The sequence below is a fragment of the Gobius niger genome, assembly GCF_951799975.1.
Source record: "Gobius niger genome assembly, chromosome: 6".
In the NCBI taxonomy this organism is placed as follows: Eukaryota; Metazoa; Chordata; class Actinopteri; order Gobiiformes; family Gobiidae; genus Gobius; species Gobius niger.
Genome location: NC_136857.1, coordinates 33,340,603 through 33,356,897, shown reverse-complemented (window position 1 = coordinate 33,356,897; position 16,295 = coordinate 33,340,603). Strand labels below are relative to the sequence as shown.

General features: G+C 45.4%; 1 protein-coding gene across 1 annotated transcript; it reads left to right on the top strand.

Moving 5' to 3' along the window:
- Positions 1-3,301: 3,301 nt before the first annotated feature.
- LOC306964322 (mitochondrial carrier homolog 1-like) lies at positions 3,302-15,552 on the top strand (the record flags this gene model as incomplete). The annotated part of the gene is made up of 13 exons (XM_079558313.1): positions 3,302-3,442; positions 5,543-5,627; positions 5,696-5,802; positions 6,422-6,487; positions 6,610-6,727; positions 7,216-7,314; positions 9,519-9,570; positions 12,717-12,776; positions 12,841-12,934; positions 13,222-13,269; positions 14,446-14,513; positions 14,589-14,664; positions 15,066-15,552. The coding sequence occupies 13 exons, from the start codon at positions 3,302-3,304 to the stop codon at positions 15,138-15,140; spliced, it is 1,089 nt and encodes a 362-aa protein (XP_079414439.1). The 3' UTR covers positions 15,141-15,552.
- Between the last annotated feature and the right edge of the window lie 743 nt (positions 15,553-16,295).

The following is a 16,295-nucleotide window of genomic DNA, read 5'->3' as shown; positions in this document are numbered from 1 at the left end:
TGCAGAACTGATTTTCTCTTGACGTCTGCAGTCCTTGTAAACAAATACAAATGAAGGGACGGGCACAAATAATGGTGGCGCCCACGGGAACTTCCGGAATAAGGTGAATAGATACAGATGGCATCTTTGGATTTTCACATGTTCGAAGCAACCAGAGGGAACACAAGGGGGGGAATAAACTCAACTTTCTCCCATTTCTGCCCCATTACTTTAACAACATCTGATTTATTTATTTATTTATTACTAAAGATACAGAGACATGGAGAGGAGCACAGTGGTTCGACAGCCCATAAATACTGAAAACAAACAAACAGACAATGCTAACGCTAATGAGTGCAGTTTTTTTTCTTCTACTAAACCATTTTCTGTGGAAAAAACACCCATGTGGACCCCATTTTGGCTTGACTTTATTGGTGTGTGACAGATATTTTTATAGTCCTCCAGAAAACGGATAAAAGAGTAAAACAATTGTGATTTGCAAAAGCAGATATCTCTCTCTTTTTTTCAAAATCTTGCGTTGCCACAACAACAAGGTTGTGCTTCCAGGTCACGTCTGTAACGTCGTTTGTACAAATCAAATTCTAGTGAAATGATGTGCTGCCAAACATAGAACTCCTTCCCTGTGTGATCAGGACTCCAGAATGACCACAGCATTTGATTATATTACTCACAGTACGATACTCGAGTTTCACCTGTAATAATTAAGTCAGGTCTATAGCTTTCTTTACTTTTGCATCAGTGAGGCCGTTTAATTTGTGATTTATTTATTTTTTGAAGAAGAATGGGGCAGGAGTTTACTTAAAAGAATATTTCTTCATCCTACTCCCGTTCTTGCATGGAATGTTTTAGTGCTACAGTTGTGTTTAATGGATTGTGGATTTCCTTGTTGCACTGCCATGAACAGACAATGAATAAAAATGAAATGAAATATTTTTGCTCTGTGTGAATGCTGTGACTTACAGTAGGAACATATGTTTATAGACACTTCACAACAAGACACATTTGCATGTTTTCTCACTGTCTGACATGAAACTAGAAGTTTATTTTTCTTAGGTCAACTAGAATTTTAAAAATAATTCCTATTTGTCAAAATGCCAGAAGAACAAGAGACTGAATTTTCTACATCACTTTTTTTGTTTTTTTGTTTTACTTTTTACAAAACCAAAAGTCTACATACAGTAAGATTACTTAAATACCTTTAAACACTTTGGGAAAGCCCAGATGACGATGTCATGACCTTGGAAGCACAAGTCTGGTTCATCCTTGGGTGTAACTTCCAGACACTTGAAGGTTCATTGGTTAAAACAATTATGGAAATGACCAGTCATCATACAGATCAGAAAGAAGGCGGGTTCTGTGTCCCAGAGATGAACGTGCTGTGTCTGAAATGTGAAGATCAACCCAAGAACAAATGCAAAAGACCTGGTGAAGATGCTGAACCTGGTAAGAGTTTGTCATTATCCAGAGTGAAACAAGTCCTGCACCAACATGGGCTGAGGTGCACTTCACTAAATAGATGACATCATGAAGAAAGAACTCTGTGGAAATATTGGAGTAATATCTCAGACATCAGCCAGGAAGTTAAAGCTGGGGCGCAGATGGGTCCAAATGGACAATGACCCAAAGCAAACGACCAATACTGTTACAAAGTGGCCTAAGGAAAACAAAGTCAGTGTTTTGAAGTGGTCATCACAAAGTCCTGAGTCTCAATCCAGGTGAAAATGTATGGGCAGAGCTGAAAAGGCATAGGCACACAAGGCGGCCTACAGATGTGTCTCAGTTACACCAGTTCTGTTTGGAGGAATGGACCAAAACTCCTCCAACTATTGTGAGAAGCTTGTGGAAGGAAATCCAAAACGTTTGACCCAAACTACACAGTTTAAAGGCAATGCTACCAAATATTAATGAAATGTACGTAAACTTTTGGTTTTGTAGAAAGTAATAAAAAATGTGTAGAAAATTCAATCTCTCAATCTTCTGGAATTTGGCAAAGAAAAATATTTTTTTGAATTCTAATCCTTAAAAAAAATGTTGATTCTGATTTCATGTCAAACAGTGAGACAAAAATGCAAATGTGTCTTTTTCTCAAGTGTATGTAAACATATGGTTCCCGCTGTATCCGCTCTACAATCACTCAACATTAATTTGAAAGTGAAATATATCCAACCGACGAATTTATAAAAAGATTTAACTGTAATTGATTAATTTTATGTTGATGTTTTTATTGATTCTATTTGTTTTCAACTGTGAAGCACTTTGAATTGCCTTGTGTATGAATTGTGCTCTACAAATAAACTTGCCTTGCCTTAAAATAGAAAGTGAGACGTTCTTTTGTAACACAGAGAATGAAGATCTGGACCATCTTTTCTATTCTTGTGACATAATTGAAAGTTTCTGGCAAAACTTTCAGAGATGGCTTCAGTCCCACAGGAGTCAGTTTGCTATTTTAACTATGAATGGGATAAATGTCAAAAATATTTATATAGACAATGGCGTCAACCATGTATTACTTTTTTTTGCAAACGTTTTATTCACATATGCAGCTTCTTCGAGCTAAGCCCTCTGTAACCCACTGCAAGGATGGGCTCAAACGTTTTGCAAAATCTGTAACTGAACCCAAAAAATGTTCTCAAAGGTTTTCTAATAGATTTAGGTTTACTTGAATGATTTTTATAATGCCTTTCATGTTGCCCCAATTTTATTATTATTTGTATTTTCTAAATATTTTTGATGGTTATGTATTGTATTATTAATGTTTCTATACTTAACCTCTTTTGTTTGTTTTTTGTCATATTTTCGTTGCATTTATTTTGTGTTTTTGTGACCTGTTTTTGTCGCGTTTTTATTGCTTTTATGGCGCTTTAATCCTCATTTACTCATTTTCTTTTTTATAAACTTTAAAAAGATTTTTTTTTAGCCGTACACAAACATTTTTTAAATTATTATTATCATTTTTGGTAAATGCCAGGTAAGCATTATGACAACTCTCTCGAAATCTCTATCAGCCTCAACTAGCTACTTCTGAATACATGTCGCCAACTCTGCATTTAACAAAGGAACCAAAGTCTGTTTTGTTTTTAATTTCCTTTTTGTCATTTGGCGAATACATTTCAAAATGTAAAGTAAAAGAAGTCAAATAATAAAAGGGGAAAAAAAGAAAATAATGAAATCACTCAACAGCTGAGTGTGTGACGTACGACGTAGGCCCCGCCCACTTGACTTGTTTTGACGGGATGCGGAAGTGGCTGAGGCAGCAGTGATTAGGCCGTTATTATGAAGCGCCACATAACGGACTAACAACATGGACTCTGAGGAGAACCGAGCCGAGCAGCAGCTGGAGGACACACCGAGTCCCGCGGAGGTGGCGTCCGCAGCGGTGCTCCTGGGGGCCGGGGCCACGCTCATCCAGCACCCGGTCGTTTACGTCAAGCTGCTCATTCAGGTGAGGACCTAGGGTGAGGACCTGTGGTGAGGACTTGTGGTGAGGACTTGTGGTGAGGACCGGTGGTGAGGACCTGTGGTGAGGACCTGTGGTGAGGACCGGTGGTGAGGACCTGTGATGAGGACCTGTGATGAGGACCTGTGGTGAGGACCTGTCATGAGGACCTGTGGTGAGGACCGTTAGCTGCTCCTCACTGTGGACAAACCTTTGCCCTGTAGCCGAACCCCTCAGAGCAAAGCCGTGTGAACACGTTCATTCCAGCCAAGACTGTTAGATGAAACTACACAAGTGTTTACAACTTCAAACATTAAGCTGTGGAATAGTACATCCATATCTGTGGGAAGTATTTTGTAAGCTATTGTAAGAGATACTCGTGTGTTATTTCATTTGATAGATTTCTGACGGTCCTGAAGTGAAGTGGAGGAAAATCCTAAGCATTATGGGATTAGCAGCCATTGTAAACTAATGGAGATTTTAAAAGTTAAAATACTGGAGTTATTGTTCACATTAAAACACTTGGAGACCACAGTGTGTTAGATGTATTTACCAGCAGTATCTCAGCAGCTAACGGAGTCGTTCCACTGGTTTTTTCTCCACTTTTTATACTGTTTTTAGCTAGTGTTAGTCTATGGAAATGTATGCTAACAGCTGCAAAGATAGCGGATCTCCATGGTAACTGTGGACATTCCCAAACTCTATAGCTAAAACTTATATAACCGAAATAACATTTGGAAAAAGTGTAAAACCCTTATTTTCTTGCCAGATATGACATAAAGTCAGTCACTGTTATCAAAGAGTCATGAAATAGATGAAAACAAGGATGTGAGGTGGAGAATAAGGCAAGGCAGAGGGTCTTTTGGAGGACAGGTCTGGACCGTGTCCCCGTTTACTGATGTGGAGGCAGAGAGAGAGAAAGCGGGAACCTGAACATTTATATGATGGCAGTTCATTGGTCACTGCCCATGCGCACCTGTTTAGTGGCCTACATACCTCCCTCACTCAAGAAATGCCCTCATTTCTCCAAAACAGGATAAACACTCTACAATAGATAATTAAATTAAAAAAAAAGGATTAATAACACATGCATAAAGGAACACAGCACACTATGAGGAGTGAGGGAAACCATCTGAGTCCGCGGCGTACGGTCCAGGACAAGTCCCCGGAACTTCCCAGACAGGGTCCCGAATGGCAGGAGGAAACAGCGATAAGTGGAGGTCCCACAGGCTGCGTCGAGACACGCTGGGAATCAATACAGCTTCCAAACACCGGCGCGATGTACAGGGAACATCAGGCCTTCCCAGTCCCGGCACATGGCGACAGGACACCCCAGAAGGTACAACCATGTCAACACTGGCTCCCAAAGGACGGCACTGGATTCGGGCACCCCCACACATGCTTGGCACCAAAGTGGACTGGACATCTGACACTCCGACGTTGGCCCTGGTAGTGGCACTGAAACATCAGGCGCCCCTCTGCAGCACATGCTCCCCCAGACAGTCACACCGCTTCCCTGCCAAGGCATGCCCAAAGTCCGGTCGTCCAGTGGTAATCAGAACAGCCATGCTCCTCTCACATGTCCATTTGTCTGCTGAAACCATCACATTATAGCCTCTATGTCCTGATCCTAGCTCCTGATCCTTAACCTTTGATGGGGTCAACTGTTAGATCTACAGTTGGTGAACTAGAGCTTCAGAGCTTTTTGCCCAATCCGACCATCTTTACCAAGGGCGGGAAACACAGGGGAAGTGACATCACCAACAGCTGTTAAATAAAAACTACATCCCCCATATAGTATTGGACTACAAAAAACATTCCTACTTCAGCCACTGACTTCAATGACTCAAACATGAACCACAATAACGATATGAAGCAACACAGAAAACGGACGATGATTAAAAGCTGTTTTAGATTTACCTTCCACACCTAAAGCTTCATTACAGAAATAAAAAATGCTCTGGTCAATTCACCAGTTTCGGCTTGAGCCTGGGTTTGAAGGGCAAGTCACAAGATGGTCGCCAGAATTGCCATTCTTATCTAGAGTGTTATCAAAGATCTTTGGTGCCAAGTCTTTGTCCAGTCTGACTGGGATGTGTGTTGCAGGTGGGCCATGAGCCCCTGCCGACCACATGGGGCACCACCCTGTTTGGTCGGAGGGTGCAGTACCTACCCGGGCTCTTCTCCTACGGTGAGTCAGTGCTGCGAGTGTCAGCAGACACGTGTTTGCAGACTCTCTGACTGTGCTGTGTGTCTCAGCGCGCCACATCGTTCGGGTGGATGGTAAGCGTGGCCTGTTCCGGGGCCTGTCCTCTCACATTGTCTGCTGTGCCGTCAGCACCGTGGTCAAGAGGAGGGTCAAACAGGTAAATAGAAGCTTGGTCATACAAGCACTTTAACTGGGAGTGTTGTCACAAAAGCCCCTTTCTCATGGGATTAAAATCATGTTCCTCATAAAATCTAGTCCTGTGTGAATGCGTAATGAAGTCTAATGAAAACTTTTTTCTGTGGATTTCAGTGCACAGAATGCCAATGTCAAGATGCACTTCTGATATTTTGGGCCAATTTTTTTTTAAATGTCTTGTCTATAATCCTGTGTATGAAGCTTCTAAACTGTAACGTGCCAGTGTGGAATTGTGAAAGCAGGGGGCGTTGTGTTAGGGGGCGTAAGGCTGATTTATTCAGGACATTCACTGATGCTTCAGAAGAGACAAAAATCAGCAGATTCCAAAACATAAAGTCAAGTCACTTATGGTTCCAAAATTCTATGCAAAAATCTGCAACATAGCTCTTTCCAATGCAACAAGCAGGAAGTCTCAATAACTTTCATTTCCAAAGATATAATATAATAATAATATCTAACAGAGAATTTATTTATATTCAGTAATATAATTTTAATATAGACACATGCAGTGTTGAGCCAGGTACAAAGTACAAATGTTACTGAAAGTGTCAAACCTTCATGGTCTGTGCTGTTTTTTACAGATGGTGATCATCAGTGTCAAAGAGGAGCAGGATCACATCACATCACTGAAAACAGTGGCCACAGAGGTAAGCTCTACACTGGTCACAGAGCTAAGCTCCACACTGGTCATAAATGTAAACACTACACTGGTCACAGAGCTAAGCTCCACACTGGTCACAGAGGTTAGTTCGCCACACTGGTCACAAAGGTAAACGCAACACTGGTCAGAGGTAAACACAACACTGGTCACAGAGGTAAGATCCACACTGGTCACAGAGGTAAGCTCCACACTGGTCATAAATGTAAACACTACACTGGTCACAGAGGTTAGTTCGTCACACTGGTCACAAAGGTAAACGCAACACTGGTCAGAGGTAAACACAACACTGGTCACAGAGGTAAGATCCACACTGGTCACAGAGTTAAGCTCCACACTGGTCATAAATGTAAACACTACACTGGTCACAGAGCTAAGCTCCACACTGGTCATAAATGTAAACACTACACTGGTCAAAGAGGTAAGCTCCACACTGGTCACAGAGGTAAGCTCCACACTGGTCATAAATGTAAACACTACACTGGTCACAGAGGTAAGCTCCACACTGGTCACAGAGGCAAGCACCACACTGGTCACAGAGGTAAGCACCCCACTGGTCACAGAGGCAAGCACCACACTGGCACTGCAAACTGTGACACTTGGCAAACCAATGTAAACAGAGAGACATACATTTGCAATGTAAATCGAGGGATTTGGCGCGGGGAGCCAGGTCCTTGTTTTGTCTTTTTGGCCGTTTAATGTTGCGTTTGTGATGAGCTTTAACCGACAGAAGGAAGTGTGTTCTTCTGTCTGTACAGATGTCTCAGGAGATGCTGGTCCATTGCCTGTCCAGAGTGGCCTGTCACCCTTTTCATGGTGAGTAACTGAATCAAGGGTGTAGGTTTGGTGTTACTATTGGTGGGGACACTTTGATGATATCACGTTGTCCAGACCCTGAGGCAACAAAGCAGCCCCAAACCATGATGCTCCTGCTCCATACTTCACAGTGTGGAGAGGGTTTTGACTAGGGATGGGACGAAAAACCGATTTGTATCTATACACGGATTTGCGCACGAGAGATGTGAGTGCGTCGGCAGAGAAGCCACAGATCGATGCAGTTCAGAGCATAAACATAAGATGCATCGGATTTTACGCGCTCATATCGGTTTAATCTAGATACGTTACGGATGTAAAGCCCCTCGGGCCACTGCGCGCATCATCTGCGTGCATGCACATGATGCTCCTCCTACAGGAGCACGTGTGTCTTACTGGTAAACTCCAGGCTGAGAGCGGCAGAAGCTCAGAAACACATCCGCGGTGTGGTCTCGGGTTGGCCTCTGCGCTGTGTTGAATGAAGGACGTCCCGTGTGCAGAACGCGCTGAAAAGTTGCAGGAAGATAAACGCTGATAAATATTCCAAACATCGCCATGATCCGCCATCTTCTTTTCCCCAAAATTGTTGAAAAAACTAAAGAACACACAATCTTAAGGTGGATAAACCCATAGCATATATAGGATACAAAACCAAAAAAAGTTTAAATATGCAGTCTACATAAAAAAATATGTAGTTAACTTTAAAGTTGTCTAATATCAATGAATGGCCTCAATAATTGTGTATGTGTCAAATCTTAATTTATTTGAGCTGGTTCTGTTGAATCATTGCATTAAGCAAAGCGTGGATCACGAAACATGGAGAATGATGCATCGTGATAATTGGCCTAAATGGAATCGTATCGGGCTGGTAGTGGTTACAGATGTGTGGATCCAGATGCATCGTGGTCTTGGTGATGATTCGAATCGCATCGCAGCTCTGGTATGACCAAGTGTATCTTAAATGAATCGGATCGTGGCAGGTGCATCGAAATGCGAATCGGATCGGACAGTGGCCTAAGATTCCCATCCCTAGTTTTGACACATGACGGCGTGTTTTCCTCCCAAAGTATTCAACTTTGGGTTAATCAGTCCACAGAATATTTTCCAGTAGTGCTGTGGAGCATCCAAGAGCTCTTTTGCAAACCAAAATTGAGTAGTTTGAACAGTGATCAGTTTTGTGTTGATTGGATCAATATTAACGGGGAAAAATGGTCAAACATCGGGCTGGCCTAATTAAGACATGACCAGTAGGGAACATGCCGTATTTTAGAGGAGAGAGAGGTGAGGAGGTGTTTTCTCTGCAGTGTTTAGGAGAGTTTAGACTTTGTAATATTTATAATCAAAAATGTAGTGCACTATTAGATATTTTCTGAAAATACTAACAAAATACCAGCGGTGCATTGCTGTAAGAAGTCAAATTTATTTTAATGAGGTGGCAGTAGTGAATATAAAATTGCTAACTTGCATCTAGCCCCTTTAATAAAATAGAATATACCTTAACATTTATTTGATCTGTTTTCTAAACAGTGAGCAGGTTGTACATGTCCTCTGTGTAAAGCAGCCTGAGCCCTGAAGTCTTGAGGCCCAGGCAGATCAGGATAGAACAAAAATAAGGTTAGGTTGAAGTGCTTTATTTTGTCATTTTACAACAACTGTACAACAACATTTGTCCTCTGCATTTGACCCATCCTTTGATGCTTCTGGGAAGACCTGTAGGGGCAGAACCACGCCCGAGGAAAAAGATTATCATTATAAAAAAAAGCATCATATAAATTTTGCCGTGAGCATTAAACTGAATGTGGGTCCAGGAAAGTTGTTTTCTGTTTTGACCTGACAATATGTGCAGGTCTGGGCTGTGACATCACTCAAATGCATGTTTTATGGTTCAAAAATATAATGAGTGGGTAGTACTAACTAATTGTTCACTAATTGTTTATCCAACAAAAAATCTGAAATATTAATATTAATGTTTATTTAAGCCTTTTGACTCAAAGTTCAAAGTTTCTGGAAATCTTCTGAAAATCTCTCCGGAATGCTCTGTCCCTTTGCAACCCTACTGCCAAATAAAGATCATTATAGGTTATGGGACCTGCTCTATTTAATATTGGGAATTCAAACTGCATCAGCATGTCTGAGCAGCACATCTTTAGCATGAGCGAGTGCTGAATGTGGGAGATGTTGTGTGTGACGCTGTGGTCTCTCTGCAGTGCTGTCCGTGCGCTGTATGGCTCAGTTCGTGGGCAGAGAAGTCAAATACAGGTAACGCTTTAAACATGTTTTCTCATGAAGGGGTTTGGACAGGCCCTGGTGATGTTGGTTCATTTAATTAACAGGAAATGTGTTAAATGGTCCGGTTTACACTAGAAAATCCCTTCCATCCTCCTCCTCATGCTCCTGTCAGCTGATGGTGCTCTGTGTGAGGTCTTTACCCTTCCATCCTCCTCATGCTCCTGTCAGCTGATGGTGCTCTGTGTGCAGTCTTTACCCTTCCATCCTCCTCATGCTCCTGTCAGCTGATGGTGCTCTGTGTAAAGTCTTTACCCTTCCATCCTCCTCGTGCTCCTGTCAGCTGATGGTGCTCTGTGTGAGGTCTTTGCCCTTCCATCCTCCTCCTCATGCTCCTGTCAGCTGATGGTGCTCTGTGTGAGGTCTTTACCCTTCCATCCTCCTCCTCATGCTCCTGTCAGCTGATGGTGCTCTGTGTGAGGTCTTTACCCTTCCATCCTCCTCGTGCTCCTGTCAGCTGGTGGTGCTCTGTGTAAAGTCTTTACCCTTCCATCCTCCTCATGCTCCTGTCAGCTGATGGTGCTCTGTGCGAGGTCTTTACCCTTCCATCCTCCTCCTCATGCTCCTGTCAGCTGATGGTGCTCTGTGCGAGGTCTTTACCCTTCCATCCTCCTCCTCATGCTCCTGTCAGCTGATGGTGCTCTGTGTGAGGTCTTTACCCTTCCATCCTCCTCATGCTCCTGTCAGCTGATGGTGCTCTGTGTGAGGTCTTTACCCTTCCATCCTCCTCGTGCTCCTGTCAGCTGATGGTGCTCTGTGTGAGGTCTTTACCCTTCCATCCTCCTCATGCTCCTGTCAGCTGATGGTGCTCTGTGTGAGGTCTTTACCCTTCCATCCTCCTCCTCATGCTCCTGTCAGCTGATGGTGCTCTGTGTGAGGTCTTTACCCTTCCATCCTCCTCCTCATGCTCCTGTCAGCTGATGGTGCTCTGTGTAAAGTCTTTACCCTTCCATCCTCCTCATGCTCCTGTCAGCTGATGGTGCTCTGTGCGAGGTCTTTACCCTTCCATTCTCCTCATGCTCCTGTCAGCTGATGGCGGTCTGTGTGCAGTCTTTACCCTTCCATCCTCCTCCTCATGCTCCTGTCAGCTGATGGTGCTCTGTGCGAGGTCTTTACCCTTCCATCCTCCTCCTCATGCTCCTGTCAGCTGATGGTGCTCTGTGCGAGGTCTTTACCCTTCCATCCTCCTCCTCATGCTCCTGTCGGCTGATGGTGCTCTGTGCGAGGTCTTTACCCTTCCATCCTCCTCATGCTCCTGTCAGCTGATGGTGCTCTGTGCGAGGTCTTTACCCTTCCATCCTCCTCCTCATGCTCCTGTCGGCTGATGGTGCTCTGTGCGAGGTCTTTACCCTTCCATCCTCCTCCTCATGCTCCTGTCAGCTGATGGTGCTCTGTGCGAGGTCTTTACCCTTCCATCCTCCTCATGCTCCTGTCAGCTGATGGTGCTCTGTGTGAGGTCTTTACCCTTCCATCCTCCTCCTCATGCTCCTGTCAGCTGATGGTGCTCTTGTGTGCAGTCTTTACCCTTCCATCCTCCTCATGCTCCTGTCAGCTGATGGTGCTCTGTGTAAAGTCTTTGCCCTTCCATCCTCCTCATGCTCCTGTCAGCTAATGGTGCTCTGTGTGAGGTCTTTACCCTTCCATCCTCCTCGTGCTCCTGTCAGCTGGTGGTGCTCTGTGTGAGGTCTTTACCCTTCCATCCTCCTCCTCATGCTCCTGTCAGCTGGTGGTGCTCTGTGTGAGGTCTTTACCCTTCCATCCTCCTCCTCATGCTCCTGTCAGCTGATGGTGCTCTGTGTAAAGTCTTTACCCTTCCATCCTCCTCATGCTCCTGTCAGCTGATGGTGCTCTGTGCGAGGTCTTTACCCTTCCATCCTCCTCATGCTCCTGTCAGCTGATGGTGCTCTGTGCGAGGTCTTTACCCTTCCATCCTCCTCCTCATGCTCCTGTCAGCTGATGGTGCTCTGTGCGAGGTCTTTACCCTTCCATCCTCCTCCTCATGCTCCTGTCAGCTGATGGTGCTCTGTGTGCAGTCTTTACCCTTCCATCCTCCTCATGCTCCTGTCAGCTGATGGTGCTCTGTGTAAAGTCTTTACCCTTCCATCCTCCTCATGCTCCTGTCAGCTGATGGTGCTCTGTGTGAGGTCTTTACCCTTCCATCCTCCTCCTCATGCTCCTGTCAGCTGATGGTGCTCTGTGTAAAGTCTTTACCCTTCCATCCTCCTCATGCTCCTGTCAGCTGATGGTGCTCTGTGCGAGGTCTTTACCCTTCCATCCTCCTCATGCTCCTGTCAGCTGATGGTGCTCTGTGTGAGGTCTTTACCCTTCCATCCTCCTCCTTATGCTCCTGTCAGCTGATGGTGCTCTGTGCGAGGTCTTTACCCTTCCATCCTCCTCCTCATGCTCCTGTCAGCTGATGGTGCTCTGTGTGCAGTCTTTACCCTTCCATCCTCCTCATGCTCCTGTCAGCTGATGGTGCTCTGTGTAAAGTCTTTACCCTTCCATCCTCCTCATGCTCCTGTCAGCTGATGGTGCTCTGTGTGAGGTCTTTACCCTTCCATCCTCCTCATGCTCCTGTCAGCTGATGGTGCTCTGTGTGAGGTCTTTACCCTTCCATCCTCCTCCTCCTGCTCCTGTCAGCTGATGGTGCTCTGTGTGCAGTCTTTACCCTTCCATCCTCCTCATGCTCCTGTCAGCTGATGGTGCTCTGTGTGAGGTCTTTACCCTTCCATCCTCCTCATGCTCCTGTCAGCTGATGGTGCTCTGTGTGAGGTCTTTACCCTTCCATCCTCCTCATGCTCCTGTCAGCTGATGGTGCTCTGTGTAAAGTCTTTACCCTTCCATCCTCCTCCTCATGCTCCTGTCAGCTGATGGTGCTCTGTGTGCAGTCTTTACCCTTCCATCCTCCTCATGCTCCTGTCAGCTGATGGTGCTCTGTGTAAAGTCTTTACCCTTCCATCCTCCTCATGCTCCTGTCAGCTGATGGTGCTCTGTGTGAGGTCTTTACCCTTCCATCCTCCTCCTCATGCTCCTGTCAGCTGATGGTGCTCTGTGTAAAGTCTTTACCCTTCCATCCTCCTCATGCTCCTGTCAGCTGATGGTGCTCTCGTCCCCTACAGGGGGATGCTGAGTGGGATGGTGCGTATCTTCAAAGAGGAAGGCCTGGCGGGCTTGTACGCGTGAGTATCTTGTGTAAAGTTTGGATGTGTCTTTAGTCGAGGGCTCACCCTCTGCTCTGTGCAGGGGCCTGGTTCCTCACGTGCTGGGGGAGCTGCTCTGTCTGTGGGGCTACAAGCTGCTGTGCCACTTCATCAACACGTACACGGACGATGACACGGTCAGTGTGAGCCCCTGTACTGTCGCTCATGACAATAGGTGAAAGCATTTTTTCGACTCAACAGTCCAATATGTCCCTCACTTGTCACCATGACATTCTTAAACCCCTCCCCTGAGGCCCTGGGAGGGCACCACCTTTTTTCCCCATAGACCAAGGCCCAATGACTTGAAGTCTGACAAAGTGCCTCACTAGTATTTTTCAAGGACAAAGAGATTTGATCCTGAATAAGATGAGAAATAGTCCACGCTGTGATTAGGTGACCTCACATGACTCTTGTCTGTTGCCAGTTGAGCCAGGCCTCAGCCATCAGGAGCTACTCCAGGTTCGTCATCAATGTAAGTTACACAACAATAATCTTCCACATTTAGTCAAGCACTTATTACTAATGACTCGGGTATAACTATGCGCTGTGCCACGATGCTAAAATCTGATGATATGCATCGTACTAAAGTTTTAGCCTATACTTTTTCATTTCTAAGTTCCGCGGCTCGTGTCATGTTTGTGTGCGCACACTAACAGAGCGCATGTGTGTCATCATCACTAACCACTAAACTGAAGGCTACAGACGCTTAAGATCTACAAAGACCTCCAAAGACACTTAAAGCCGTCGTTCCACTTAGCGTGACCGACCGTGCACACCACGCTGTACCCTGCACACCTTTCTGTTTACACACACACACACACACACACACACACACACACACACACACACACACACACACACACACACACACACACACACACACACAACACACAAACACACAAACACACAAACACACACACACACACACACACACACACACACACACACACACACACACACACACACACACACAAACACACAAACACACAAACACACAAACAATTGTTGTGGACTAATGCGGGTAAAGGCTTCTCCTGCTGATGACCAGGCAGTGGTATTCACCTTATTCCGCCCCGCCCACATTTGCCACTTTTTGCTTTGTCTCAGCACTTCCGTTGTTCAGACACTTCCGGTTGAGCGCAAAGCCTATTCATTAAGCAGAGGGAAAAACAAGGGGAAAAGTTCACCGCTCAAATCTGATGTTTAGTCGATTGATTCGTGTGAAATGTCCAATGTTCTTTTGCACCAACAAGTCAACACTGCAGCGTTTCTCAGCACAGCCGAAAAACGGCTTTGTTTTCGTGTAGTGACTTACTTCATGTGGACTTCTCCAGTCCCATGTTAACTGATAGGAGAAAAGGGGCGGGCACAATTCATGGCGGCGCCCACGGGAACTTCCGGAATAAGGTGAATTGAGTTTTGCTTTGTGAGCCCAGGGGCACATATTTATGATCAAGCTGCTTTGAAAGCACTGCCAATTTAATTATAAATACATCCTAATGATGAACATTTGGGCTATTTTATTTCAAAACCAACATATTATTTATATTGCACCGAACCGTGAGATTGCGGAACCCCTAGTTTCAATACATTCATACAGTAGAAGAAAGATAACCTGTTTCACCCCTGGTTTGTCTGTTTATCGTAGATTGCCATGAAACTGCTGAAGTCGCCCTTTATGCAGGTGTCTGACCTGATGGCACTCAACGACTGTGGGTGAGCTGCCCCCCACTCCTGACCATCCCTCTGTGAGGGGCAGTGGGCCTGAGGTCTTGTGTTCCTGTGTTTCAGGTTGGCCGCTGGTCTTCCTCCATACTCCCCGGTCTTCAAGTCCTGGCTGCACTGCTGGAGCCACCTGAGCAGCCAGGTACAGCCTCCTATAAAAGCATCTGCACTGCTGTAGTAGCACACTAGCTATAAGTACCCATCTCCCATACACAATAATACAGACATGCAGCGTGTCTTTAATCAGGCAATAACCACTAGTTCAATTCAATTCAACTTTATTCTGGACTCGTAGTCCATTCAAAATAAAATCACTAGACAAACAATTAAAATGCCATTTTAAAAACAATCCACAAGTCAGACAGTCATTTCATTTTCAAACATGTTTCGTCGACACGTAAATATGTACATAAGAGTTCATACTACGGCCTGTGAAGTGTTCACTCTGGCATTGACAAACTGCTTTGCCAAGTTAGCCACAGAAGGGTGGATATAAAGGCAGGAAAGACTGAGCAGTGTCTGAGTGTGTCCTGTGTGCTTCAGGGAAACCTGTTCAGAGGCACCAGTTTGTTCTTCCGCTGGGTCCCTGCCAGCGCCATGGCTGCGATGGAGCTCTGAACCAGGACTTCACAGAACCACAGTGTGCAGGACTCTTCTGGACCCCAGTGTGCAGGACTCCACAGAACGTCAGTGTGCAGGACTCTACAGGACCCCAGTGTGCCGGACTCCACAGAACCTTAGTGTGCAGGACTCTACAGGACCCCAGTGTGCAGGACTCCACAGAACCCCAGTGTGCAGGACTCCACAGGACCCCAGTGTGCAGGACTCCACAGAACCTTAGTGTGCAGGACTCTACAGAACCCCAGTGTGCAGGACTCCACAGAACCTTAGTGTGCAGGACTCTACAGAACCCCAGTGTGCAGGACTCCACAGGACCCCAGTGTGCAGGACTCCACAGAACCTTAGTGTGCAGGACTCTACAGAACCCCAGTGTGCAGGACTCCACAGAACCTTAGTGTGCAGGACTCTTCTGGACCCCAGTGTGCATGACTCTTCTGGACCCCAGTGTGCAGGACTCCTCTGGACCCCAGTGTGCAGGAGTCCACAGGACCCCATTGGGAGAGGCCAAATGCTAGCAACCTAGCTAGCGTACCTATCAACTCGTCTAAGCTCGGGTAAGAACATGTCACAGTATGTAAAAAATTGTGAACTATTCCTTTAAAGGGGGGGTATTATGCAAAATCGACTTTTTCAAGCTTTACATCATGTTATTAAGTCATTCCCTCATTAAAAACATGCCTGAAGTGTTGCCTTAGCACATTCACGTATTTTCGAGTAATCTGTAGAAACTCTGATGGCGGCCATTTTAGGGATAAAACGCCTGATTCCTTCAGGAAACGCCCTCGACCTCCAGGATACGCCTCCGACCTTTCGTCACCAGCCGAGTAACCAACCACTGCTCCTCAGCAGAACCCCCTCCCCGCAGTGTCCAGCCCTAAGATGTAAACAGAGTCATCATGGAGGATTAGCTTCATGTGTTGTGAACCGGAGCCACAGCAGACTTTTACAAAGACACACATCAGTGTTTCTGTTACCGAAACACCCAGGATTAAAACCGGTGACAAGAACGCTTATTTCAGCGGCTGATTCTGCGCTGGGCCTTGATGATGCACAGAGCCTCCGGAGAAAGCAAATGCTAAGCTAAACCTCGAGTCATCACGTGAAAACGAGAAATATGCACACATAAAGTCAATAAAACCACCACACACATAA